This window comes from Myodes glareolus, chromosome 2, assembly GCF_982192425.1.
Source record: "Myodes glareolus chromosome 2, mMyoGla1.1, whole genome shotgun sequence".
Taxonomy (NCBI): Eukaryota; Metazoa; Chordata; class Mammalia; order Rodentia; family Cricetidae; genus Myodes; species Myodes glareolus.
Window position 1 is genome coordinate 122,849,576 of NC_142027.1, and position 24,821 is coordinate 122,874,396.

Below are 24,821 nucleotides of genomic sequence, written 5' to 3' on the forward strand. Positions count from 1 at the left end.
GATACTACAGCACAGGCCTTGATACTCAGTAAATGAAGAGGAGCTACAAGAACCACATATCCCAGGACTGCCTTGGCAGGAAGTGTCCGGAACAGGTGCATCCTCAGTCGGGAAGTGCAGCAGAGGCTTCCAGGGTGAGGAAGGGAGAGAGGGATCCAGAAACTTCTGATGGCACAGGCTCAGCCCAATGGAGATGCCCTAGACTGAGCGTCTCTGTGAACCCCACCAAGCCTGGAACGGGTCATCTTTAGGGCGCGGGGGGAGCATGCGGTGGGTGAATGGCATCTCGCTGAAGATGTGGTTCAGAAGTCAGTGCTCTGGACATCCCTCTGTAAAGTGGGCAGTCGGCCCAAGGCGGGCTAAGTTTCCGTGTTCCACGCAGAGCTTTCTCCCCTCCCCTCGCTCACCCGTGCAGCCATAGTTGTAGATGTTGAAGGTCAGTGTGTCCATAATGTTCTTCAGCCGCTTTATGAGGATGGAATCAGGCAGTGATTTCTTCAGCGACAGCCCAAAGACCTCCAGGAAGGCGATGAGGGAGTACTGGTACATGGAGTTGACAAGCGCCATCTCCGACAGCACGAAGAACAGGATGGCGCCCCGCCTCGCCGCTGGCCGGTAGCCATCCCGCAGTCGGTCGATGTCCAGGGCTGTCTTCTCCGCCAACTTCAGCTTCTCTGATACCTGCAGAAAGACCTCAGTTACCACGGAAACAGCGAGGTGATGACAGCCTGTGTTGGGGGTTGTGGACCCCCAGACCCTGAATTTCTTGTAAACAATTTGTTATGCTTGCAGCTGCTCTGAGCAAAACAACTTGTTTTCCTGTGTTTGCAGGGACTCTGGGCATGAGACATGGGAGTGGCTTCTGGTGGCTTGCAGCTGAAGGATCCTGAGAGCTAGGGCATGGCCATTGGTCAGGGAAGGCACTACATAAGCTGCCTTGGAACACAATAAAGTGGGTATTCTTGGCATACTTGTTTCAAGGATGACCCCTGTCTACGTGCGCATGTGTTTAAACCTCTAGGCCCTTGCCGGAGACTTGTGGACAATACTGTAGTACAAATGGATGGTACAAGCATGAAAGGCAAGTGTAGGGTACAAAAGGGACCACAAAGCCCTCCCTGGAGTTGACAGTCACTAAGCCCTGCAGGGACCTTGAACTTGAACCCAAGGGGACATCAGGCCATGCCCTTTAAGGCAAAGACTGGAAGAAGATGAAGTCAACCCACCATAGGCCCAGCACATAAATGGAGGGTTATAGAATCTATATTGTATTTTTGAATCCTGCATCCAGCCCCACTTGAAGCCATAACTGTAACTTTGCTTTTGAACTGATAATGTCTTTTTATATTTAGAGTAGGCAAGGCTGGGATTTCCATGACTCTCAATTTGAGAAGATTACCCAGCTGCATGGGAATATTCCACCCTCCCCCAGCACAGCCCCATATAGTTAGCCCTTCCTATTTATTTTTTAAGATTTATTTTATGTCTAAATATTTTGCCTGCATGCACATATGTGCACCACACACACGCCTGGTGTCTGAGGTGGTCATGAATCCCCTGGAACTGGAGTTACAGAGGGTTGTGAGTCACCATGCAGGTGCTGGGAACCGAACCCTGGTCCTCTGGAAGAGCAGCCAGGGTTGTTTACTGCTTAGCTATCCATCCAGCTTTTCTTGTCAGGTGAGAAGAGGTGATGCAAGCTCCCGTCTACTAGACTTAAGTCTTTGCCTGAGACCCTCAGGGCACTGGGGTGAAACTAGGTGACAGGGCCCTCCCACCTGCACAGAGGTCCCCACCTCTGTGGCTTTGGACTTGGTCTCTTCCAGAGTGTGCACCAGCTCCACATTGTCCAGCATGTTCCCCGTGGATGTGGCCAGCTCCCGCAAGAGTGAGTCCTCCAGGTCCTTTAGCAGGTTCTTATTCTCGCTCGTCTCCTGGATGAGGTGCTCCCTCTGCTCCTCCAGCTCCCGCCTCTCAAAGGCCACTAGCACGCTCAGCAGCTGGTCCTCCAGGCCCTTGAGTGTGACTGAGAGGACAAAGAGCCCTCACTGCCCACCCTGAGTCCAGGCTTGGCATATACCCAGGCACCTGCAGCTCACTGCCTTCCAAAGTCCCCAGCCTTCTGGAGCAGGAGCAGGGCCACCCAAACGTTAAGAAGAGACCAGCAAAGACAGCTTCCAGGGAAAGACCAGGGCCACCAGGTGCCCAGGCGCTCAGGCAGCATCACTCTCAGTGTGGGGCCCTGGGTGTCTGCAGCAGATCTGTCCCTTCTTACCAGTGTAGTTGATGACCATGGCCTTCCCAAACACCGATGGCGAGTATCTGGGATTGGCCAGCTTGGTGTTGAGGTACAGCCTGAAGTTGGAATCATAGTCAACCTCCTTGTCCCCCAGGATGATGAACTGGCGGCCTTGGGAAGTCTTGATGTTCTTCTCCAGGACACTGTCAATCACAGGGTCAATGTACTCGTCCACATCGTGGAACAGGAAAGGGGTCCCGTACTTTATGGACATCTCCAGCTGCTTGAGGAAGTCAGGGTCATTGAATGAGGCAACCTGCAGGAGAGAGGCAGGCGCTGGGGTGACCCTTCGGTGAACCGAGGGAGAGCTCACGCCAGGAAGGTCAGAAGCTAGAGGGAACTAGCAAAGGCTGGAGTTCCAGCAATTGCACTTCTGGGTGTGTGCTCTGGAGGACCATGACTATGAACACAGACAGGGCTGTGTAGGTGGTTCAGTAGTACAGGTATCTGCTGTGCAAGCCTGGGTTCAATCCCTAGAACTCAGAGGGTAGATGGGGAGACTCAGCTCCACAAAGCTGTCCTCTGGCTGCAACATGCATGAAACCCACAACCAAACAGAAACAAAAAAGAAGTGCATATATAGATGTTCACAGCAGCACCACAAAGTGGGAGCAACAATGGCGTGGGATTCCCCTCTGTAAGCTGTGAATATGTTTTATTACCATTCTTTAATAGGGAAGCTGCTTTGGTCTATGTCTGGGCAGAATATAGACAGGCTGGAAGAGACGTAGAGAGAGAGAGTAGGCAGAGCCAAGAAGATGCCACCATGTAGTTGCCAAAGGAGAAGGATGCTGGAATATTACCAGTAGGCCACAGCCTCGTGGTGATACATACATTAATAGAAATGGGTTGGTTTAAGATGTAAGAGTTAGCTAGGAATATGCCTACACTATTGACCAAACAGTGTTGTAATTAATATAGTTTCTGTGTGATTATTTTGGTCTGGGCAGCTGGGAAACGAATGAGTAGTCTCTGTTTACAAAACCCAGCTGTTCTTCAACTGATGATGGACCAACAAAATGTGGTATGTTCATTCAAAGGAATATTACACAGCTGTAAAGAGGGACAAAGCACCCACACCTGCTACAACATGGTTGAACCCTTACAACATAAAAGAAAGCAGTTACAAAAGACTAAATACTGTATGGTCCTACCCATAAGACATATCCAGAATAGGCAAAGCCACGGAGACAGAAAATATATTAGCAACTGTCAGTGGCTGGGGAGCAGTCACTAAGGGAACCATCATTCTTCTTGGTGGGGTAGGGATGGGGGTACTAAAAACATCCTAAGCTGACTCTGTTACAGCACTCAGCAAATATGCTAAAAAGCCACAGACCTTTCCGTTCTGAATGACTAAGAGACTGCTAAGTGAGTCACAGTCCAATGACGTTGTCATCTCTACTTTCCTTCCCTACCAGCACCTACCTTGTCCCAGGCTCCAACTCCCCTGGGCCTCCAACCCCCCACCCAGACACACTGGAGCATCTTGGGCCACCAAACCCTGGCCTGGCCTGAAAGAAATAAAGACACAGGGTATGATCTTCATCAAAAAGACATTCTCAACCTGAACCCCTAAGCAGGGAATGGGGTAGGACAAAGAAGGGGCTCTTCAGCCCTCAGGTGGGGCTCAGGGTGGGGCCGTACCCTTAGGTTGTTTTTCTCCTCCTTTCTCTTGATCCAGTTGAGGGCCTGCTGCTGGGGGTCGATGCAGAGCGGGAAGCGGCTGGCCCGGGTGGTAAGGATGCCATTCTGAACTGAGAGCTCATCCGGTGGAAGGCCCTGAGAACCCCACCTGCAAGGGACAAACACAGGGAGCTGGACTTTCCCTACCAAGTTGGAAGCCCAAGACTGGAGGTCATGGGTTTAGCCTTCTAGAATAATCCATGACCTTTCTCAGGGCTGGTTGTGCTTCCTAGTCCTGCAGCCCACCCGCAACCCCATGTGACACCCACGCAGACCCCTCTGGGGTCAGTGCGGAACCTGCTGATCTCCACATCATCTGTGAGGAGGTTCTCCAGTCGGAAAGGCTGGCTCAGGGGGATGTCTCGATCCAGGATATCGTTCCGCCACACCTGGTTGACCATCTCATCCCGAAACTCCCAGGTAAAGGCACCCTCGTAGCTCAAGAAAGCCGCGCAGAGCAGGCAGTCGCCCAGCAGCTTCACCCGCCGGTGCATTAGCTCATCCAGGTCGTTGAGCCACCTGCGTGGGACCCGGAAGCCATGCTGAGCATCTCCCATCTGACCACAACTGATGGGAACCTGCTGAGGATTCTGTCAGTCTTTTGGAACGTGTGCTAAATTTGCATAGATTCTGGGTCCCTTCCTTAGGTGGGTGATGCCTCTCACCTGACATTTTCTGATCCCAGACCAGAGATGAGCTTGTCGGCTGCGATCAGCCGCCTCTCCATAATCTCCGCCTCCTCCTGCAGCTTCTGCTTCTCCAGGATGGCAGCCTCGTATTTGGCCCCCAGAGCCTCCAGCTCCTTCTGGATCGCTGACAGCTCGTTCTGGATCCGTTCTAGCTCCCGTTTGGTTAGGTAGAAATTCCGCTCCAGCCTGGCCACCTGTGTGAAGACAGTTAGCAGAGGGTCCGCCATCTCCGTCCGAATCAGTGGGTCTCACTTCCTGCGGCTCTTTAATGCAGCTCCTCATGGTGTAGTGACCCTCCAACATAAAATGATTTTCATTGCTACTTTATAACTAATTTTGCTACTGCTATGAATCATTATGTAAATACTGTGTTCTCTGGTGGCCTTAGGTTGGCCCCCTGTGACAATGACTGGAGATACTTCTGGGTGAGGCCAACTGGTATCAAGTAGATAGAGACAGGGCGCTGCCAAATATTGTACAATCCACAGGATGTCCTGGCAGGTGGGAGAAGCCATCCCTACAGCCAAGAGAACCAAGGCTAAAGAGCCACCTCAGCTTGGGGTGTGGCTGTAACCATCTCTGTATTGCACACAGGTTCCAACCCCATCCGTCTGCACTGTGTGAGTTAGAGCAGTGGCTGGGCTCCTAAGTTTTTATGTAGTTTTAGTCAGGACCTGCCAGAATTTTCCAGCAGCATTGTGGACACTTGAACCCTGATCCCAAACGAGGCCTTGGCTCACCTTGTCTCTTTTGGGCTTGATCTCGCGGAACACGTCACAGTAGCCCATGACAGCCTCCACGAACTTCAGCATCCCCAGTCCTGCCTTGCTCACAGCCTCCATTTCTTCAATTGTGGTGTTGAGAGTTTTCAGGAGGCCTAGAGGGCAAACACAGTCACTGTCAGGCTCTGTCTCAGGGCACATAAAACTGGAGACACGTTGCATGGACAGAGGAAGTGTCACAAGTGCCCACTCCTCGGGGTCCCACAGCCTGGAGTTTCTCAAGTGTGAAGTTGAAGGTGGGTATGAAGGGTAAAACCACTGCCACCTGGGACTCCCCGTGACCTCATATGACCCAGACACCCCACCAGACACCCTCCAAGCTCTGGGGACCAGGAGCACTCAGAGGGATCAGACAGTCAGGTGACTGGGATTCAAAAACTATAGGAGGGTCCCTACCACCATCCCAACTATGTCACAGAGGTGGAACCAGCCCAGTGGTATCCAGATGCAGGGGGACTTGGGGTTTCAATCAGTGAATATGTTTAACTTAGGGACTGTGAAAAGGCATCAGTAGTGGGAGTCTTTCTGCTTTCTTTAAAAGAATTATTCTCTCTCATATGTGTGTATCACATACGTGCACATTCTCTCTCTCTCTCTCTCTCTCTCTCTCTCTCTCTCTCTCTCTCTGTGTGTGTGTATGTCTCAGTCTCTCTCTCTCTCTCTCTCTCTCTCTCTCTCTCTGTGTGTGTGTGTGTGTGTGTGTGTGTGTGTCATACACACATACCATGGTGCACATGTCAAGTGAGGTCAGATGACAACTTTGGAGTCAGTTTTCTCTACTTTCTGGAGGTCTAATTCAGGTCACCAGGCACTCTGAATAAATACCTCTATCTGCTGAGCCATCCCAACCCCCACCCCCAGGAGTAAGGTTGTGCACAGCTGTGACAATATAGTCTATGGGGACATTACTCCTCCTGGCAGAGCCCTGGCCAGTGCCAAGAGTCAGCTGGCAGGGAACTTGGGCATTCTCTGGCCATTTCCCTGGTTGGTCCCCAGGTGCGTACAGAGGCACAGCATTGTCAAGAGGCACAAAGGGAAAATGCTAAGCCACACAGAGGGCCAAGGCAGAACTGGGTTCCCATCAATTCCCGTTTTCCTGCGGGGAGAGCCAGACCCCTGCTGAGCCAACTGCAGTGGGCCAGCGGCTGCTCCGTCCCTGCAACACCAATGGGAACTGGAAAGCCAGTGTGCTGTTCCATCTCCAGGGCTGTGGTGACACCCCAGCCCCCACTCACCTTTGATGTTCTTCACTTGACTCTGGGTGATGGAGTCGAAGTCGATCTCCATCAGGGACCTCAGGAAGTTGGGGTCAGACATCATGCCCTTAGCAGTTTTCCAGTTAAGCTCCTTGTAGCCTTTCATGATAAGGATACACTCGCAGACTGTCTGCACCTGCTTTGGGGGCTTTGCGAAGGACCTGGGGGACAGAAGGGCCCCAGGTAAGAAAGGCCAGGGCCTCGTCAGAATTCCAGAAGGGTTCCCTGGAGCTGACTACCTGGGACTAGAGTATGCCAAGTCCCTAAAAGGAAGGAAGGCGGCCCAGGAAGGATCTCATTTGCTATCCCCACACCAGGCACCTGGAAGAGAGCAGGGAACAGAAACGTGATGGTAGCCACTAAAATTCCAAAACAGCAGTCCCCAGGCCATTATCAGAGCCAGGCTGTTGGAGCTGCCTGCACTGGGCAAAAGCTTACACCAGGCCCTGAAGCCAGCACAGGCCCCATAGGCAGGGGAGAGAGAGAGAGAGAGAGAGAGAGAGAGAGAGAGAGAGAGAGAGAGAGAGAGAGGAGAGGAGAGGAGAGGAGAGGAGAGGAGAGGAGAAGAGAAGAGAAGAGAAGAGAAGAGAAGAGAAGAGAAGAGAAGAGAAGAGAAGAGAAGAGAAGAGAAGAGCAGAGCCGGGAGTGAGGCCAGTGCTAGTCCAGTCTTGAGGTGCAGTGGGTTCAGAACTGGCCTTGGGGGATCAGGGGAAGTCTTGACTTTGCAGGGCATTGGATGCTAATGACAGGCAACAAGACATGGCTGTCAAGAAGTTCAGGGAAGAGAAAACCCATGGGGTCTGCACATATAGGCAGGGGTGGATGTGGCCTGGTGGGTCCTAAGCTATGGGCAAGTTAGAGATCAGCCAGATGTCAAAGTTTTTTTCTCTATATAGCAGGAGTACAGAGCCAGAAGCTTCCAGCTCCAGCTCCCGTGAGTCCATGAAAGTGATGCATTCCTCTTTAAATCATAATCCAGGACCTAATTTACCCAGAATCCTCTGTTTTCCCAGAATGCCTCACAAATGAAGTATTGGAAACACCCTGCTTATAAGAAATAAGTTTTGAGCCTGACAGTGGTGGACACACTTTTAATCCCAGCATTTGGGAGGCAGAGGCAGGTGGATCTCTGAGTTCAAGGACAGCCTGGTCTACAGAGCAGGTTCCAGAACAGTTAGAGCTACCCTAGTTAGAGTTACAGTTAGAGAAACCCTGTCTAGGGAAAGAAAAAAAAAAGGATTTGATAGTTGGTTCCAAAAGTACCTGTTTATGTTAAAACAGATGAACAGAAAGCACTGGCCCCTGCCACATGAATCTCTGCAGCCATTCCCACCCACACCCAGACTCTAAGCTACCTCCTCGCCCAGGCTAGAATAGAGAATTAACAGCCAACCTTGCCCAGTGGCACAAGGTCATTTAAGTTTTAAAATAAACATAGGGATGAACCCACGCCTGGATTCACGGCGTAGAAGGCAAATGTGGCCATCCGAGATGTCGCGTCTGAGTGAGCCTCCAGTGAGGATAGGGCAGGAGGGCCAGGCACCGGGGCTGTGAAGTCTGCTCCCCGTGCTCAGTCAGTACGCCTGCCACACTGCTTTACAAGAGCATGAAGTGAGCTGCTTTCAGTACTTGGAGTCTGGTGCTCTTATTGTGAAGTGGTGATCTTTGTCACAGAGGTTGCAAGTTAGAGAAATGGACGTGTAGGGTTTCGCACAGTGGTCTCACCTGTGGGAACCGTGAACCGGAAGGAAACATATCTGCAGAGACAGCCCCTTGGACCTGATGTGAGCTCTTAGCAGGTTTTGGTGGCCCAGTGTGCTCCCCCTCCCCCACCAGGTTTAGTCCCTCTTCCCTGACTAGCTTTATCCCCCCTCCCCCGCTGGCATTCTATAAATCTGGGCTGCAGAGCACAGGGTGCAATAGAATTCAACAGGGGAGGAGGAGGAGCAAGTGCCTTCTGGACTTGCCAGGACCTCTGGCACCTGAGTCAGCCTCCAGAACTCAACCGGCAGCTGAAGGCTGAGGGGACTGGTTCCTGCTTCCTCCTTGGCGACCCTGTGCATCTGCTGCAGGCAGGAATTTGCTCCCTTAGCAGGGTCCAGCCTCCAGATACCAGAGATGATGCTCCCCAAGTCTGTGGGGGCAGACCTGCTCTGCATCCCCAGCCTCTAGAACCTGAGCTGTGACCCTTTGCACAGCCTCAATACACCCTGGAGCTGGATTGGGTCCTGCATCTCAGCTAGCATCCCATCACTACCGTGGGCTCAAAACTGTTTCATTTAAATCCCAGTGGCAGTCTATTTCTTCTTCCCATTTGCGGGTATTAACTCTGACTCACTTACAATGACATATAGTTCATTTGTCCCCTTTCGCTATTAGTCCACTCCATTCTTGGAAGAGGATGGGACAAATTATCCAGGAGAGTCTCCAGGGACTACCTCAGCATCACAAGTTAGTTACAAATGGGAGCTGCTGTTCCTTCTCAGGGGAGAATCGAACACATGGACCTTCGTTATCCATCACCTTCTGTTTTATACTTAAGGGTTCCTACAGAGGGGACTGAGTATTCTAGAAACATATTTTAAGGAATTGAAGATTATGAAACTGTCCAGCTATGACAGCTCATTATATTTAACCTTTAAATGACCCATCAAAGGCAGACTGTAGTTGTTGTTGGGGTTGGGGGGGTTAGCATCCTGATGCACACTGAACTCAAGGGAAAACACCCTAGACACTAACAAAAGATTTAAATAAAAAGAGAAAAAGATTTAAAAATGCAAGCTGCTGCCCTGGGGGTGTTATTTTAGGTCTCACAGTGCCATCTGACCCATGTCATAATCTATCCACTGCAAAACAAAGTCTTCCTAAGCAATGCCACGTAAACCCACGCCTGTGTGGGAGAACCAAATGCACATACAAGCCTCACACACCAAGTCAAATACCCATTGACAGATTCAGAAAGTACCGACTGTTCCCTTAGGGATGTAAAGATACACTCCATTTTATACAAAGTCTTTGGCTGTCTGGCAATGGTAGAGCACTTACCTAGTGTGTTTGGGTGAGACCTTGGGGTTTATTCCCTGGCAGAACACACACACACACACACACACACACACACACACACACACACGGCGTGGGGGGGAGAGGGGGAGGAAGAGAGAGAGGTGTTATGGAAAAACACTGTGAAACCTAAAATAGCAACAGTTAGAACAATGCAATACAGAAAGGAAGGCCATGTTCTTGCTTTTTTTAAATTACATATGCAAAAGGCCACCTCTAATGAGAGAAATATAAATTAAATAAAAACGACTCACAGACCTCTTTTCTGCTAGAAGAGGAGCAAAAATGCAGATACCTCTCTAGTGAAGCTATGAGGAGACAGGCACAGATGTGGATTTGGGTGGGGGCACCGTCCACTGTGCACCCTGAGACCCAGACATCCCACTCTGGAACTGTATCCTGCAGGGGACGTGCCAGGGTGCTGTGAAGGTCTGTTTGCTGTGTCCTTTGTAAAGACAAAAGATAAGATTCAAGCAAAGACACAGCAGGGTGCCCACTGAATAAGGTGTGACACCCACACTGTGGGATGCCTCTGGCCAGTTTAAAACCCTAAGGAAGTAATTCTGTATCAGAGCACAAACATGAACTAAAACTTTGAAATTGGGTGGGTGAAATGGCTTAGCCAGTAAAGACCTTTGCCGCTGAGGCCTAAGGCTGATGACCATGTTCAATCCCCAGGGTCCACATAATAAAGGAGAGAACCCACGCTGGAAAGTCATCCTCTGACCTCCACACAGGGGTCACAGCATGCACACATACTTGTAATGAAACAAATAAATTTTAGATTATAAAAATCTGTCGAACATAGGCCTAGGCAGAAAGGACACAGACAGGTACCACAGGTACCACAGGATGGACAGGCAGCCTTTACTCCCCAAACCCTGATTCCACAGTCAGAACCTTCCTTGTAAAGCTGGTTGCCTTGATTCCATATTAAAATTCTCTGGCTTGGGGCTAGATGGCTCAGTGATTCGAAACACCATCTACTCTTTCATAGAACCTGGGTTCGGTTCCCAGCACCCACATGGTGGCTCACAACCGTCCTCCTGGTGGAGCCTGAACTCCCTGGGTGGGTTTGCCTGGTGTGGGGGGGGTGAGCCAGAGGCAGGCCCTGAGTGAGCTCTAGCGGTGTAGGTGGGAGCAAACGTGGTAATGCGTACCTGATTTCAGTCACATCCGACTTGTCCAGCTTCTGTAGCTCCAGCTTGGCAGCCTCCAGGATAGGCATGACCTCAGCCAGAGCTGTCTCGGCCTCGGCCTTCTCTACAGCAATGATCTTGTTCTGTTCTTCTATCTCCATGGCCTTCTCCTCCGCCAGCTTCTTCTTCTCCTCCGCTGCAGGGAGAGGGGCTGGTGAGATGCTGGGGTGCAGCAGAGGGAACCTAAGTTGTGTGGGAACCTCAAAGCCAGGCATGGTCATCTGGGAGAGTGGCCGGGGGCTCTGGTCACTGCGATGGCCACAGTGCTCACACAGAGAGGACTCTATGTGACATTTCCTGCTGGATACTACCCTCTGGATCCGTGTCAGCCGCACCTGCCTGGACACTGCTGGCCAAGGACCCTGAGTGGCGTTGTGACTTCAGATGGCTGAGATGGATCTGCTTCCCCTCTTTCCCCCACAGTCCTCACTCTCTCCCTTTCTCTAACATTTGATTTATTTGTGCTCCCCAGACACAGAGTCAGCTCCTTCTTCTGTGTGGATCCCAGGATCAAACTCAGGCCTTCAAGAGTGACAGCAAGCACCTTTCCCACTGAGCCACCTCTCCGGCCCTCAATCTCCCACCCCACCCTCTGCTTCTCGACACCGCCCCCCCCCCCACTTTTATTTATGCTCACTCAGATCCAGCCCTAGAGATGCCCCATCTAGGGAGAGCAGCCCCTCTGTCTTACTTCCTCTCTGCCTGGTGACACTGACGTCACCTTGTCACTGGCTCGTGTTCTGTCTGGTTGCCTCTAAGTCATGGGGACCTCCTGTAGCTAGAACTCAGAGGTGATAGTAACACAGGGCTCAGGGAGTACAAGGGGGCAGGCAGTGGCCCCCAGGCTCACAGCCAGCGGAGCCTCAAAATGAGACCCTATTGGAAATGATGTTATCAGCGAAAATGAGGTAACACTGGCTTGGGGACAGACTTGTTCCAGTGTCTGGTGTCCTCATGAGAAGACATGCCTCTCGCTGAGTTTATATAGAATTATTACAATGACCTCTATGAATAGGAAAAAAACACTAAAAAATAACAAAACGTTTAGAAATTAAATAACCAAACAAATATGGAGACACTAAGGGTGGGAATCCCATGATGGTGGTGGGTCTGTGCCTCAAGGCTTGCTAATGGCTGCCCACAGCACAGTGGTCTCTCAGCAGGGACCTGGAGCAGCCCTGGGCCCTCAGGCGCAAACTGGCCCACATCAGGCACTCGCCTATGGCTGTGTTGGTGGCGATTTCCTCCAGCAGGGTCTCGCAGGCAGCCGACTTCTCGGCCAGGACAATCTTCTGCTCGGCCAACTTCTGGTTGAGCTCATCTAGCTGGATGGTGGCCTCCTTGAGCTTGTCCAGCCCACCCTCCAGACGCTTGCACTGTGCTGGGGGCAAACAGCACATGGTCAGTGGTCCAGGCTCCAGGGCAAGAGCCTGCACTAGCCTCACTGGGATCCATCCAAGAAGAGGGGGGAAACCTCACTTCTACAAGACGCCATACCTGCTCTAGCTTCCAGACTGCACGCATGGCATTTGCTAGCGTGAAGACACTGCATCTTCTTTGTTTTGGTTTGGCTTTGAGACAGGGTTTCTCTGTGTAGCCCTGGTTGTCCTAGAACTCGCTGTGTAGACCAGGCTGGCTTTGAACTCAGAGATTCGCCTGCCTCTGCCTCCAGAGTGCTGAGATTAAAGGCATGTGCCACACCTCCCAGCTAACAGTGCATCTCTTAAGCAGCCACCAGAGAGTCCTTCCTCAAAAACCCTTTCTAGCAGAGCACACTGGGGACCAAGGGACATCCAGGGCAAAGAAAACAGACCTGCAAACACAGGGCCACACAGAACTAAGAGCATGCATGCTACATCCACGGCTGTCTCACCAGTGTAGCAGAAATGCTGACTGGGCAGGCAAGTGTTGCCGGAGGATTGGGATCTGTGCTTCTCGAAGCTGTGTGTTCCAGACGGTCCCTTGGCAATCAGTTGTGGTGTAATGCCACCTGAGTCGCCATTTGTACTGACTCGACCTGGCTGTCCTTGGAAGCCATATGTGTATCCTTTTCTTTGTTTTTGTGATCCTTGCATATTGCTAACAGATCAGACTATTCCAGGCAGTTGCGGATACAAACAAGACTGCTAAGGACATTTTTGAATTTTGCCCCACTATTCATTAAAGCCTTTAAGGAAATAGCCAGTTCTGGAAATAGGGAAGTCATCGTTAAAATAATTCCTTAATGATGTGGAGCAAAAGGAGATGCTTTTATCAGGAGAAACCTTAGAAGCCTTCTGTAGGAAAACAGCTGCAGCAACACTAGATGTTTGCCTGAGAATTACGTGCAGGAGGCCTATGCAGCCTTCATTATGGCCAGAATAAACCTAGGCTAATTACAACATCTGACCCTGAGAGTCGGGGAGGGAAGAAAGTTGAGATTTATGGTATGAGACCAGTTTCAGACAAGTTTGAGATCATGTCTTTAAAATTTCCTAGCAGAAAGTTTTCCCAGGAAGATAGTGGCCTTCTCCTCTCACACCCCAAGATATTCTGAGCACAAGGTCACTTAGCCCAGCCAGCTGCCTGGTACAGACTGGGCGAAAGTCCTTGTGCCCAAGTCAAAGCATTTTCAAAGATTTTTTTGTAAACTGTTTTATGCTTTTTTTTTATGATCTGCTGAACCTTTGCCAAGTTCTTTGTTTGTAAAAATATAAAAGCCTCACACTGACAAAGTAAAATTGCAGCATCATTTTCAAAATACATTGAGAGTGACTGTCTGTCAATTTCCTCCACCGTATCCTGAAATCTTCCGTCCTTCATCCTGTTCCCTCACGGTCTAAGTGGCTCCCCTGAGCCGGTCCGTAGCACATGCAGTGTCTTATCCGCAGGGATGAACCGCCCCAAATGCAAAACCCAAATCTGCTCTATTTTGCCCCAATCATAAAGGTGCCAGGCCTTGCAGAGATGAGCCTTACTCCTGAACCCTGTCCACACAATAATGCCACCCCCGTCCCACCCTGCTCACCTATGTTGTACTGGGTTTTCTCATCCAGCAGTTTCGAGTACGTGTTGATAAAGTCTAGGTAGTTCTTAGGCGTCACGTAGTTACTGCGCCTCAGCTTCTGCTGGAACTGCTTGCTGAATTCACCCACCGACTGGTGGACCATAACCACGTGCTCCACAAGGTCTTCGATATTCTCTGCAGGAATCATGGGATTGTCCCCTGGACAGGAAGGAGAGGAGAAAGCGGGGGTTAACAACAGGGAGAAGGAGGGCTGGGGCAGCTCAGTGGCGAGTACCTGCCTAGCAGATGAGGCTGGGGGGGACAGGCCCCAGCACCACAGAAAACAGAGAAACAACATCATCATCAACAACAACAAAAACCAAGTCCCCAAAAAGGGAAATATTGGCCTGAAAGAACCGGACACACAGCCTCCAACAGGTCCATGGAAGCCAGTGTTCATAGGAGCAGAGTGGTAAGGAGAAAGGTCTGAGTCCATCTGTGCTGAACGGTAACAATGTGGAGTCCTACACTCTGGAGTTCTCTTCAGCCTGGGAAAGGACCAAAGGACTGATGTGGGATATACCATAAATGACTCTCCAGAAACACTATTCTAAAAGAAAGAAACTGGACACAAAGCAGCAATGTGCATGGGTCCATTTACATGAAATACATAAACAGGAAAGAGTCACTGAGTTGGGAAGCAGGTTAGAGGGATCCGGGCCCTGGGGGAGGGAAGTCAGTGCTGTGGAATAATCCTCTGGACACTGTGAATATGGATTACTCTCATTGGTTAATAAAGAACTGACTAGCTGGGAGCTAGGCAGGAAGTATAGGAGGGACAACCAAAATAAGGATTCTGGGATGAAGAAGGGTAGAGTCAGAGGAGTCGCCAGCAGATATAAAGAGAAGCAAGATGAGTAGTCTGCCATACTGAGAAAAGGTACCAAGCCACTGAGCAGAGTGTAGATAAGAGATAGAGGTTAATTTAAATGTAAGAGTTAGCTAGTAATAAGCCTGAGCTATTGGCCAAGCATTTATAATTAATATAAGCCTCAGTGTGTTTATTTGTGAGCAGCTAAAGGACAGAAACTTCTGCCTACTATGCAGTGTTTAGATGGGTGCAGAGCTTCAGCTTAGGATGATGGAAAGTTCTGGTAACAGGGGGCAGTAGAGGTTGCATGACACCATGAATGTGACTGATGTTTCAGGTGCACTCAAGACAGACAGAACGGGACAGTTTACAATAGGCATATTCTCCCCCCCCCCAAAAAAAATCTGATGTAATCAAAAATTTAATTTAAAAAAGGAAATGAGCAACCTGTAGAAACTTCTGGGACCTGTGGTCTCTCCGTGGTGATTTCTCTAACACCAGGCCAGCCCTCCTGCCCTGGGAGACTGACCCTCTGCCTTTCCCCGGGACTCAGGTACCATCAGAAGAAGCTAGGGCTTCAGGAGTGGGGCCCACAACCAACCCGACTGATCCAGAGTCCAGCATGAAACCCCTGCCCATGGCGGCTGGGTGGGTACATGCAGCCATTCTGTGACAGATCCCAGTGTCCAGCACACACTGGCAGAAGGGGCCCTTTTTGGGAATCTATTGGAATGATTGGCGCTCTCTCCCAAAGCAAAGATCTTGTCACTTGGATCAGCTGATGACCTGGAATGCAGCAGCCTCAAACAGGATATGAGAGAAGGAAGACAGGAGCAAAAACCACTGGTGTGTCCACATTCTGCAGCTCTGCCTTGACTCAGATTATACACAGCATGCCTGAAAAAGTCTGCCCACAAGCATCCAGCTTTGCAACATGGTCACCTCAACTTCAGGGAACATATGCTAAGGAGAAAGAACTGTAAATAAAATTCGGGTGGTTTTGTACACAGAACTGAAACACTGCACGCTGAAGAGGTATGGAGATGACTTGTATACCATGGAAGCTAGCATGCACAGCCATAGCACGGCTGGTAGCCACAACCCCACAGGGCAAGTGTGGCCCACCACTTGTTTCTTGTGAATAAAGTTTTATTGTAACACAGCCACAAACATTTACATGTTGTCCTGGATGGCTCTCAAAGCATATTGTCAGAATTCAGCAGCTGTGACCAAAGCAGATATTGCTACATGGACCTTCACAGTAGCAGTCTGCCAGATTCTGAGTCACAACACCGCAACAAATGTTTTCCTGGCTTCTTTCCCAGGAGAACAGCATTATAACTGAAGTTATGGTTTTGGCTTGTTTGGAAGTTAAGGGCTGTTTGTTTATTGAGTTTGTTGGGTACATACTTGTAAAGTTGGAACTATTTACAAAGCCACGCTGTGACATTGGTCATACATCCTTTCAAGTTAGATTTAGAGAAAAAGAAAAATCGTGCTGGCACCACCATGGTAGTGGCCTTAAGTGCAGTTTTTCTCTACAAAGAACTGAACAGTAATAGTACTGTCTATGGGTAAGGAAGTGCCAAAGACAAAATGTTCATGAAGTGTGGGCCAATAAAACTTTATTCATGAAGACAATTAAGGGGCCACATTTGGCAGCAGGCCATGCCTTACAGACTCCTGATCCCTTTGGACTAGAGCAAAATATAGCCCCAAGGCACAGTAACAACACAAAGTTATTCTTTGCCATCGGAAATCTATGGTGAAGGAATCTGCTGGGTCAAAATTCAGAAAAGTGACAAACTTCTTTATGAGGCCACCACGCTGTCCTTGCAACAGTGGTGACTTACCTAAAAATGACTTTGCAACAGCATGCAGGGCCTGGGGCGGCCAGGGCATGAACCAATCGATTCCAGTGTTGTTCACTAGGCCTTGAAGAGAGAAGAGAAAAAGGATCACTGTGCAGCCCAGAGTTGCTCCAGCATATACGCGCGCGGTCTTTAGTATCGACCAGCGTGGTGGCTCAGCTGGGCACGTTCAAGTATGATTTTGTCTCAGCATCTTGTCCCTGTGACACTGGGAGATAGAAAAGGGGAAAACCTCCCCACACCATGCACCCTGCAGTTGGGGAGAATTGCACACCCGCCTGCCAGGAAGACACCAGTCATGCCTGTTGGGGATTGAGAGGGACCAGGGACATGTGCCAATGGTGCGGGGTCAACTTTCAACTCAAGTGCTACATCCGGATGGGAGCTGGGATGTACCAGCTCCCCAGAGCACACACTATGCTGCCGCAGTGGTGAAGGATACCTGGGAAATTCCTGCACCGGGTCCTCAGGGTGTCGCCCACTGGTGACATGCCCAGGACAATGTGTAGGTTGTTGGCACTTTTATTCACGAAATATTGCCACACAGACTCCTTGGCGGGGCCCATGCCATACTTCAAGGCTTCCTGCCCAATCTGGCTGAGGATGCCGTCCTTTTCTTCTTCAGGGAAGAGTGCAGGGACGATCCCTGGAGGACAAGGATGTAAAGGGCTTTCAGATCTCTGAGTTCTGACCTCCTTGTGTGCAAAGGGAGGTGATGGAGCAAGGCATGATGGGAAGAGAAGAAGACAAGGGCTAGGGTCCAGGCTCAACACACACCAAGATCAAAGTGGTGGGAAGTGAGTGTCCCCTGTCTGCTCTGAGGACTGTGCTGGGCACTAAAGCCCATGCACGTGTGCCTCTCACAGTAGAGATTCTCGTCACAGGGTGATTAATCTCCCAGGAAGCATTTGACAATGTCTAAGGACAGTTTGCATGGTCACAACTTGAGGGGAGTGAGTTGGTGAGTGTTAAATGCCAGCTTGCCACAATGTCGAATTACCTGGGAAGAGAGTCTCAATCGAGTAATTGTCTTTATCTGGTTAGTCTGTTAATTGATGTGGGATGACTCAGCCCACCATGGGCAGCGCCATTCCCTAGGCAGAGGGTCCTTAACTCTTCAGGGCAGGAGAAAGCTGGAAGCAGGCAGCGTGAGTACATTCATTTCTCTCTGCTGTTGACTTTGCATGTGTGAGGTGACCAGCAGCTCAAGCTTCTACTGCTGTGACTGTTCCTAAAATAATCCCCTTCCACCTGGAATCCTGACCCAAATGAACCTGCCCTTCCCTGAGGCACTCTGTGCTCAGGGCTTTTGTGGCTGCAGCAGAAATAAAACTAGAAGAGGGATGGTCCATGTCCAGTGGGACCAGCCTGGTGTGCAATGTCGAATCCTGCAAGGCCCAGGACAGACCCACAGCCCCCAATGCCATCAAGGCTTTGGGCAAGGACTGTGTGACTGTAGGTGACTGTGAGCATCCGTGTCTTCAGATGGCGAGGCATCTGTGTTAAGGAGTTCCTATGCAGAAGAGTTCGTATTGTGCCCAGAGTTGATCACCCTCAAAAGGCCTTGACTCTTCCCTTGACTCTGGTACAGACCCCACAGGTGGCCAGAAGGACATCCAGAAAACACATAGACTGTGCCCAGACAGTGAGAATGTAGCTTCAATTTTAAAACAACCCACAAGACCTTGCATCCCGGTGCCCCTCTACGCCTGTTTGCTTTTGTTTTAAATCGGAGTCTCATGTAGCCTAGGTTAGCCTTGGACTTGTTATGTAGCTGAGGATGAGCCTGGACTTCTGACCCTCCTAGAAAGCAAGAAGTGCTGTGTAAATGTGTATTGTTTGGCATGGGCATTTACAGGGTTTCCCTGTATGCAATAACCCTGCCTTCATGTTCACCTGTATGCAATAACCCTGCCTCCATGTTTACCTGTATGCAATAGCCCTGCCTCCATGTTTATCTGCTTACAATAACCCTGCCTTCATGTTTATCTGCTTGCAATAATCCTGTCTCCATGTTTACCTGCATGCGATAACCCTGCCTCCTTGTTCAACAAAACACCTTAAGCTTGCTTCTGGGGTACTGTGGCTTCTTCATCAGAGAAAGCCCAGAGCACCCGATTCCAGATTCTTTCTGTGTGTCAACTCTTTCTCCATTCCCTCTTCACCTCTAGTCAAGGTTCTGGGACTCACAGTGTACAAGAATCTGCACTGTTGCTTCAGGCTCCTGGGTGCTGGGAATACACAATGCACTGCTGTGCCCAGCATAGGTGTGTGTGTTTTCCCCTGGTACTGGGGATCGAACCCAGGATCTCACATGCTAGTCAAACACTCTCCCATTGAGCTACATCCCCAGCTTCTCCTGAATCCTTCCCATGAGATCACAATATTCTTGTCTCTTCCACAGGGAACTCCCTACACGTAAGATTTTTCCAGCAGTGGCCTCCTGGCCCCTCTACCCAATATGGGAGCATGAACGATGGTCCCCAGAGACAGCTGGCCCCACCCCAGGACATATGCTCCCTGCCAAAGGGACTTCGCTTTGCAGTTGGGACTTGGCAGGGACCCAGGCAGCTGGGCGTTGTCACAGGAAAGGGTGAAGAGCAGGGGTCAGGCGAGGGGGACAAAAGCGGAGAATAGGGGGTTGTGAGTCAAGGAGCCCTGGGCTGGGGCAGCCTCTGTAAACCAAAAAGGACAAATTCGTACATCTTGGACCTGTTCACGCCTCGGTGTCACCTAAAGAAACCCTACAGACCCACGGGGATGTTGGAATGAACTCATCTTTGGGCGGTTTGATGAAGAGCCACAGGAAGGAGACACACCAGCTTCCGGAGTGTTGTTCCACAAGGCTCCTCCCCCGTCTCACTATTGCAGCTGCAATCCTTGTGTGTCTCTGTGTGTGCTTCCGTACCCACCCCTCCCCTGCACATCTCAGACTCTGAACCTCGCAGACAACAGAGGTCACGGGCACTGTATTTCTTGCAGAACCTGAGGTGTAAGTCCACAGTGTCTCAGAGCTGAGAAACACACAGCTTCAGGTTCAGGGACTCACAGGACAGTCCTGGTGGCAAGGAGGAGAACAGTAACCAATACACCCACAGCAGGAGCAGAGGAGGGCTCAGCTGCCCGGCTGAGAACTGCAGGGGCTTGTGTGCCAGCATAGGTTGCCAGGCCTGTCTCAGACTGCAGTGGGAGGTGAAGCTGGACGTTCCTGCCAGCGGGTGGGCAGTACCTGAGGTCAGCATGTTGTTGATGAGTTCCAGGAAGCCCTCCTCAGCCACGTGCGCATCTGTAAACAGGAAGATCATCATCTTGTTCTCCAGCCCTAGCTTCAAGTACAGGCTCTTCAGATCTTCCCGGAAGTTAGTCTCCGAGTAGCCTCGGCTCAACAGGATCTCAAACACCTGGGGAAACAGGCAAACAGTGCCCACTGAGGCAGGGAAAGGTGCTGAGTACAGCAGGAGAGCGCGTAGGTTTGCATGCCCCCAAACATGGCGTCGCTTGAGGCGCACAAGTATGGAAGTCGGATGATTGACAAGTGTCCTATGTGTGCTGCACACATGTGTCAAGGTGTGAGTAGAAAAGGTGTGTGGTCCTATGTGGAATGTATGTCTGGAGAAAGGGCAGGCCACCTGGGAGTCACAGGGAGGACAAGCAGGAAACCTGCAACCGCAAAGGCTGGTGATGGTCACACAGATTGGTGGCTAGATCAAAAAGCACACTTAAAATGATGGGCTATGCCATTTTGATTTACAGCTCTTTAAAGCAATTTCATCTTCTAGAAGAAGATTTATATTGATTTTTGTTTGTGTGTGTGTGCATGTATGTCTTTAAGTGAACCACATACATACAGGGACCTGTAGAGACCACAGGAGAGCCCTGGATCCCCTGGAGCTGGAGTTACAGGAAGTGATGAGCTGCAAGTGTGGCAGTCAGCAATGCCACCCACAGCTCCTCCCACTCCTCTCAGGTTTGGCCAGGCTCCCCCCACCCCCCGCCGTGTTCCCACAGTTCCAAATTTGCAGGCAGAGCCTGTGTCTCACTTTTGAGCTGGAGTTCTCAAGTCCCTGCAAGTTAGATGCTTTGCAAATTCAGGCGAACGGGACAAAAGCTGAAGGTCGTTGCCCCAACTCTTTACATAGAATCCCCCTCACCTCGTAGCCTGCCGTGTAGGCTGCCAGCCTGGCCAAGGACTGCTTCCCAGAGCCGCCCACACCCACCAGCAGCGCGTGGCCGCGGTCCATCCGAATGATGCGGTGCACGCGCGTCAGGTGCTCCAGAGCATCGTCGAACAGCACCAGGTTCATCTTGGTGTTGACTTCGTTGTACTCCTCGAGGATTTCCTGAGGGAAAAGGGTCCATAAGCCCACCACATTTTATGAGGCAGGCTCTCTCCTTCGCATCAGGAAAGACAAAAGATGCAGAGAGCTGTCTTTTGCCTCAGCATCCAAGGCTGAGTACGCAGTTGGATCCTTAGGATATGTGGGGCTGGAGACCTAATTCCCGACATCAGGATTGCAGTTGGCTGGGCGTGGGACAGGAGAAATGGCTCGGCAGGGAGATGCTGCTCTTCCCAGGACCCAAGTGCAGTTAGAGCACTCCATCAGGTGGCTCACAAATGCCTGTGATTCCAGTTCTAGGGAGTCTGATGCCCTCTTTTGGCCTCTATGGGCACCTATACTCACATGCAAGCATGCAAGCATACATGTGCTTTCATCTACACATGTTCACATACACACACACAGACACACAGACACAGACACATACGCGCGCGCACGCGCACACACACACACACACACACACACACACACACACACACACACATATATAACTAAAACTAAAGGAAATCTCCGGTCTGCAGGGTGTCAACTTGCTACAGTGAACTGCGACTGGGTGTGAAATATCCTGTATGGACAGAGCTGGAGGCAGGCAGTCCGCACCTCAAACAGTGCCTTGGCGGCCTCATAGTCCTGGATGTCTTCATAAACACGTGGTTCATCCTCTTGCAGAGCCGTCCGGAAGTCCCCAAACAGGATGGGGTCCCTCATCACGGCATCGTAGTCATCGTTAAAATGCTCCTTCACCAGGCTCCCTATGTGCTCTTGCACCTTGAAACAAAAGCGGGTTAAGGCCCCAGGCATGTCCACCGTTGCATATATTTAACAAGAACAGAGAATTTACCATTTTCGGTGGGATAATTTGCCCAGACCTTCCCTAGTGGCGCCTATCCTTCTGCTGTGAACATCCTGTGTGAGTTGGTTTTGTGAGAAACCTGTGTTGGTTTGTTTTGGTTTTATTTTTTTCTAAACCCTCTTTTTTTTGTTTGTCTGTTTGTTTCTCAATTACATTTTCTTATTTATTTATGCTTGGGGGCACACGTAGAGGGCAGAAGATAACTTCTGGGTGTCAGTCCTCACCTTCCACCATCGGGGCCCCAGGGATGGACTCAGATCATCAGGCTTGGCTGCAGCGCCCACTGAACCATCCTGCCGGCACCGCTGGCATGTGTCTTACTCAGACTTTACGTGGGGTTTCCACACACTAAGGCGTTGCGCATGCTTACCAGCTGCTTGTCTACTTCGTTGATGAGCCGGTCATGGAAAACCCGCAGGCACTCATTTCTCCACACCCTGACCATTTGAGTCACCGTCTGAAACCTACACAAAGGAAGGGTGATGTTGTCAGTCACCAGGTCCCCACCTGAACCCCTTCAGGTGGACGGGGGAGCACAAACTGGAAGCTAGCAAATTAAATATGGAGGTGACAAAGTCATCACCCACAGCGCATCCTACTGTCAGGAGGAAATGGAGCCTTCTTGCCAGTCGCATGAACAGCACAAAACCTGTGTGAACTTAGCATCAGTCTCAGGGCTGCTCCATTTCCTGGCCCTACTTCTAGAACTTTCTCTAATTCTAGCAAAGAGTCATCACTCCGTCCAAAAGACTAGGAACAGGAAGACCGCCACTGTAAACCACCCATGGCCCTCCAAGGCAGGTCAAAGACCACGAAGAGCCCTCTGCCATCCCTCAGTGTCGCTGGCTGCTGGTGTGGATCCACATAGTCTGGTCCCTCCCTGCAGATCCACAGAGACTGAAGCTGCCCAGGAAAGATGGGAGTCTGGCATTCCTGAGACTCTTCCAGCCCTAACCCTTTCTGTGCTGTGTCTGGCGACTCCTGGAGAGGCACCATCCTCCACCCAGCAGGAAATGCTGTAGCCAGACTAGCCGCAGGCTCCGTGCAGATCCAGCCGCAGGGCTGAGCAGGTAAGGTAGCAAAACCATCCCACTGGAGGGACCAAGACACTGTACACACTCAACTTTGGGCGCCAAGGAGCATTAGCTGTCACCCTAAGGGTTTATCTGTTTTCTCCATCCATTCACTCAAGGATGCCGTATGATTCACTGACATGTTTTTGTGACCTGTTTGATTCATTGAGAAGTTCTAACCAAAGCCATCATTCAACCCTTTAATACAGTTCCTCATGTTGTGGTGACCTCCAACCATGAAATTATTTTCATTGCTAAAACTTTGCTACTGTTATGAGTCGTGATGTAAATATTTGTGTTTTCCCGTGGTCTTGGGTGACCCTGTGAGAGTTTGGGAACGGCCGCTTTAGGGTATATTTTAGTAAAATAAACAAGCCCCAAACTCACCGATCTGGATTAGTGAGGACAAGACCATTGAAAACTCGGGACAGGTCTCGAAGGTTGAAGATGTAATGGAACTTCGAAGGGGTGGGAGGGAGATCTTGAACAATATTTTTGTAAAGTGTTAGTGTGCAGAATGTCAGTTTCCGGCTCACGCCCCCGATGCTCTCATTAAAGGTCTTAAAAAAAAACAAACGAAACAAGCGTCACATCTATCGGTAGAAGAATGGATGAGAGAAATATGGTGCCTTCATGATAGACTAGATCAGGGAGAGTAACCTTGAGAACCTGGTGCTAAGTGAGAGAAGCCAGGCTTCAGAGGCTGTGTGGATTCCAGGGACTTGGAGAAAGGGGAATATGTAATGGGTACAGGTTTCCTTTGGTTTAAAAAAAAGTGTTCTATTTACACAGTGAGACAAGTTAGCAAGACTGATGGACCAAATGTCTAAATTAACATGTGTTAAAGTGGCTAAAATAATGAATTTTAAATTATGTGAATTTTACATTTTTTGCATTTGTGCGTGTATGTGCATGCATGAGTATGTGTATGCATGCGTGTGTGCATGCATGTGCATGTGTATGTGCATGTATGTGTGTGTGTGTGTGTGTAGCTCACGATTTGACCTACTCTGACTGCCTTGCAGGGTAGGTAATTAACAGTGGTATATGACCTCATCTGTAGTTAAACAGCTTCTGACAAGGCTCACAGTGTTTCCTGCTCCTCATACCACTTTCTCCCCTTCTGGCCAAAGCCTTGGAAAGCACAGACCCCACGCTAGGGTAAACAAATCAGCCCTGCACACGCTCCCACCCAACACGTTGTCCTCCAGTTAAGACTGGTGGGGAGAGCCCAGTTACCGAGGTGTGGCCCTTCAAGATGGAGTAGTAGATCAAGCGCAGAGACTCCTCTGATGGGAAAGGGACGTTGAAGACGCTGAACAGTGAGAGGAACCTGGGGTCCACCTCATTGCGGCCCCCTCCTGCCTTCCCCATGGCGGCGATGAAGCCCAGGTCCCGGATACTCTTACAGTTGAGCTCTTTCCCGCGGTCATATAAGTAACCCTTTTCCAGCAGCAGCTTCAGCAAGGCAATGGGCTGCTGGGTGCCATACTCATCCACCTGGGAGGAAAGAGAAGAGCTGTATCGAAAAGCAGAACTGGGCAAGACAGTGCCAACCTCAAATGCTCACCTCTCCTGTTTCCCCATGAGCATTCCGGGTTGGCCTCGCAGGGCTTCCCAAGCCAACAACTACCTATTCACCCCCGAGGCTTAAAATCTGTCTCCTTCACCATACTGCATTTCATGAAGGCAGCGACAGCTGAGGCTTACATGCCGCACAGTGTCAGTTTCCTGGGAGGAGATCAGCAAATGGAATGGATGGATGGATGGGAAATGGATGGATGGGTGAGTGGGTAGGTGAGTGGATGGATAGATAGATGAGTAGGTGGGTGGGTGGTGTATGGGTGGGTGGATAGATT

The 24,821-nt window shown here is 50.4% G+C and overlaps 1 protein-coding gene across 1 annotated transcript in view; it reads right to left on the reverse strand.

Moving 5' to 3' along the window:
• The window catches only part of Dnah10 (dynein axonemal heavy chain 10), a 121,032-nt gene that overhangs the window by 12,274 nt on the left and 83,937 nt on the right, over positions 1-24,821 (reverse strand). Inside the window, exons 47-65 of the mRNA XM_087903640.1 lie at positions 24,202-24,462; positions 23,350-23,522; positions 22,260-22,353; positions 21,637-21,804; positions 20,851-21,039; positions 19,929-20,100; positions 17,142-17,345; positions 16,682-16,762; positions 13,979-14,176; positions 12,191-12,352; positions 10,933-11,107; positions 6,692-6,873; positions 5,415-5,551; positions 4,651-4,868; positions 4,283-4,504; positions 3,947-4,094; positions 2,276-2,555; positions 1,797-2,026; positions 408-681 (exon numbers count right to left, since the gene is read on the reverse strand). Coding sequence (XP_087759766.1) covers positions 408-681; positions 1,797-2,026; positions 2,276-2,555; positions 3,947-4,094; positions 4,283-4,504; positions 4,651-4,868; positions 5,415-5,551; positions 6,692-6,873; positions 10,933-11,107; positions 12,191-12,352; positions 13,979-14,176; positions 16,682-16,762; positions 17,142-17,345; positions 19,929-20,100; positions 20,851-21,039; positions 21,637-21,804; positions 22,260-22,353; positions 23,350-23,522; positions 24,202-24,462 — 3,568 coding nt within the window. The remainder of the gene's footprint in view (positions 1-407; positions 682-1,796; positions 2,027-2,275; positions 2,556-3,946; positions 4,095-4,282; positions 4,505-4,650; positions 4,869-5,414; positions 5,552-6,691; positions 6,874-10,932; positions 11,108-12,190; positions 12,353-13,978; positions 14,177-16,681; positions 16,763-17,141; positions 17,346-19,928; positions 20,101-20,850; positions 21,040-21,636; positions 21,805-22,259; positions 22,354-23,349; positions 23,523-24,201; positions 24,463-24,821) is intronic.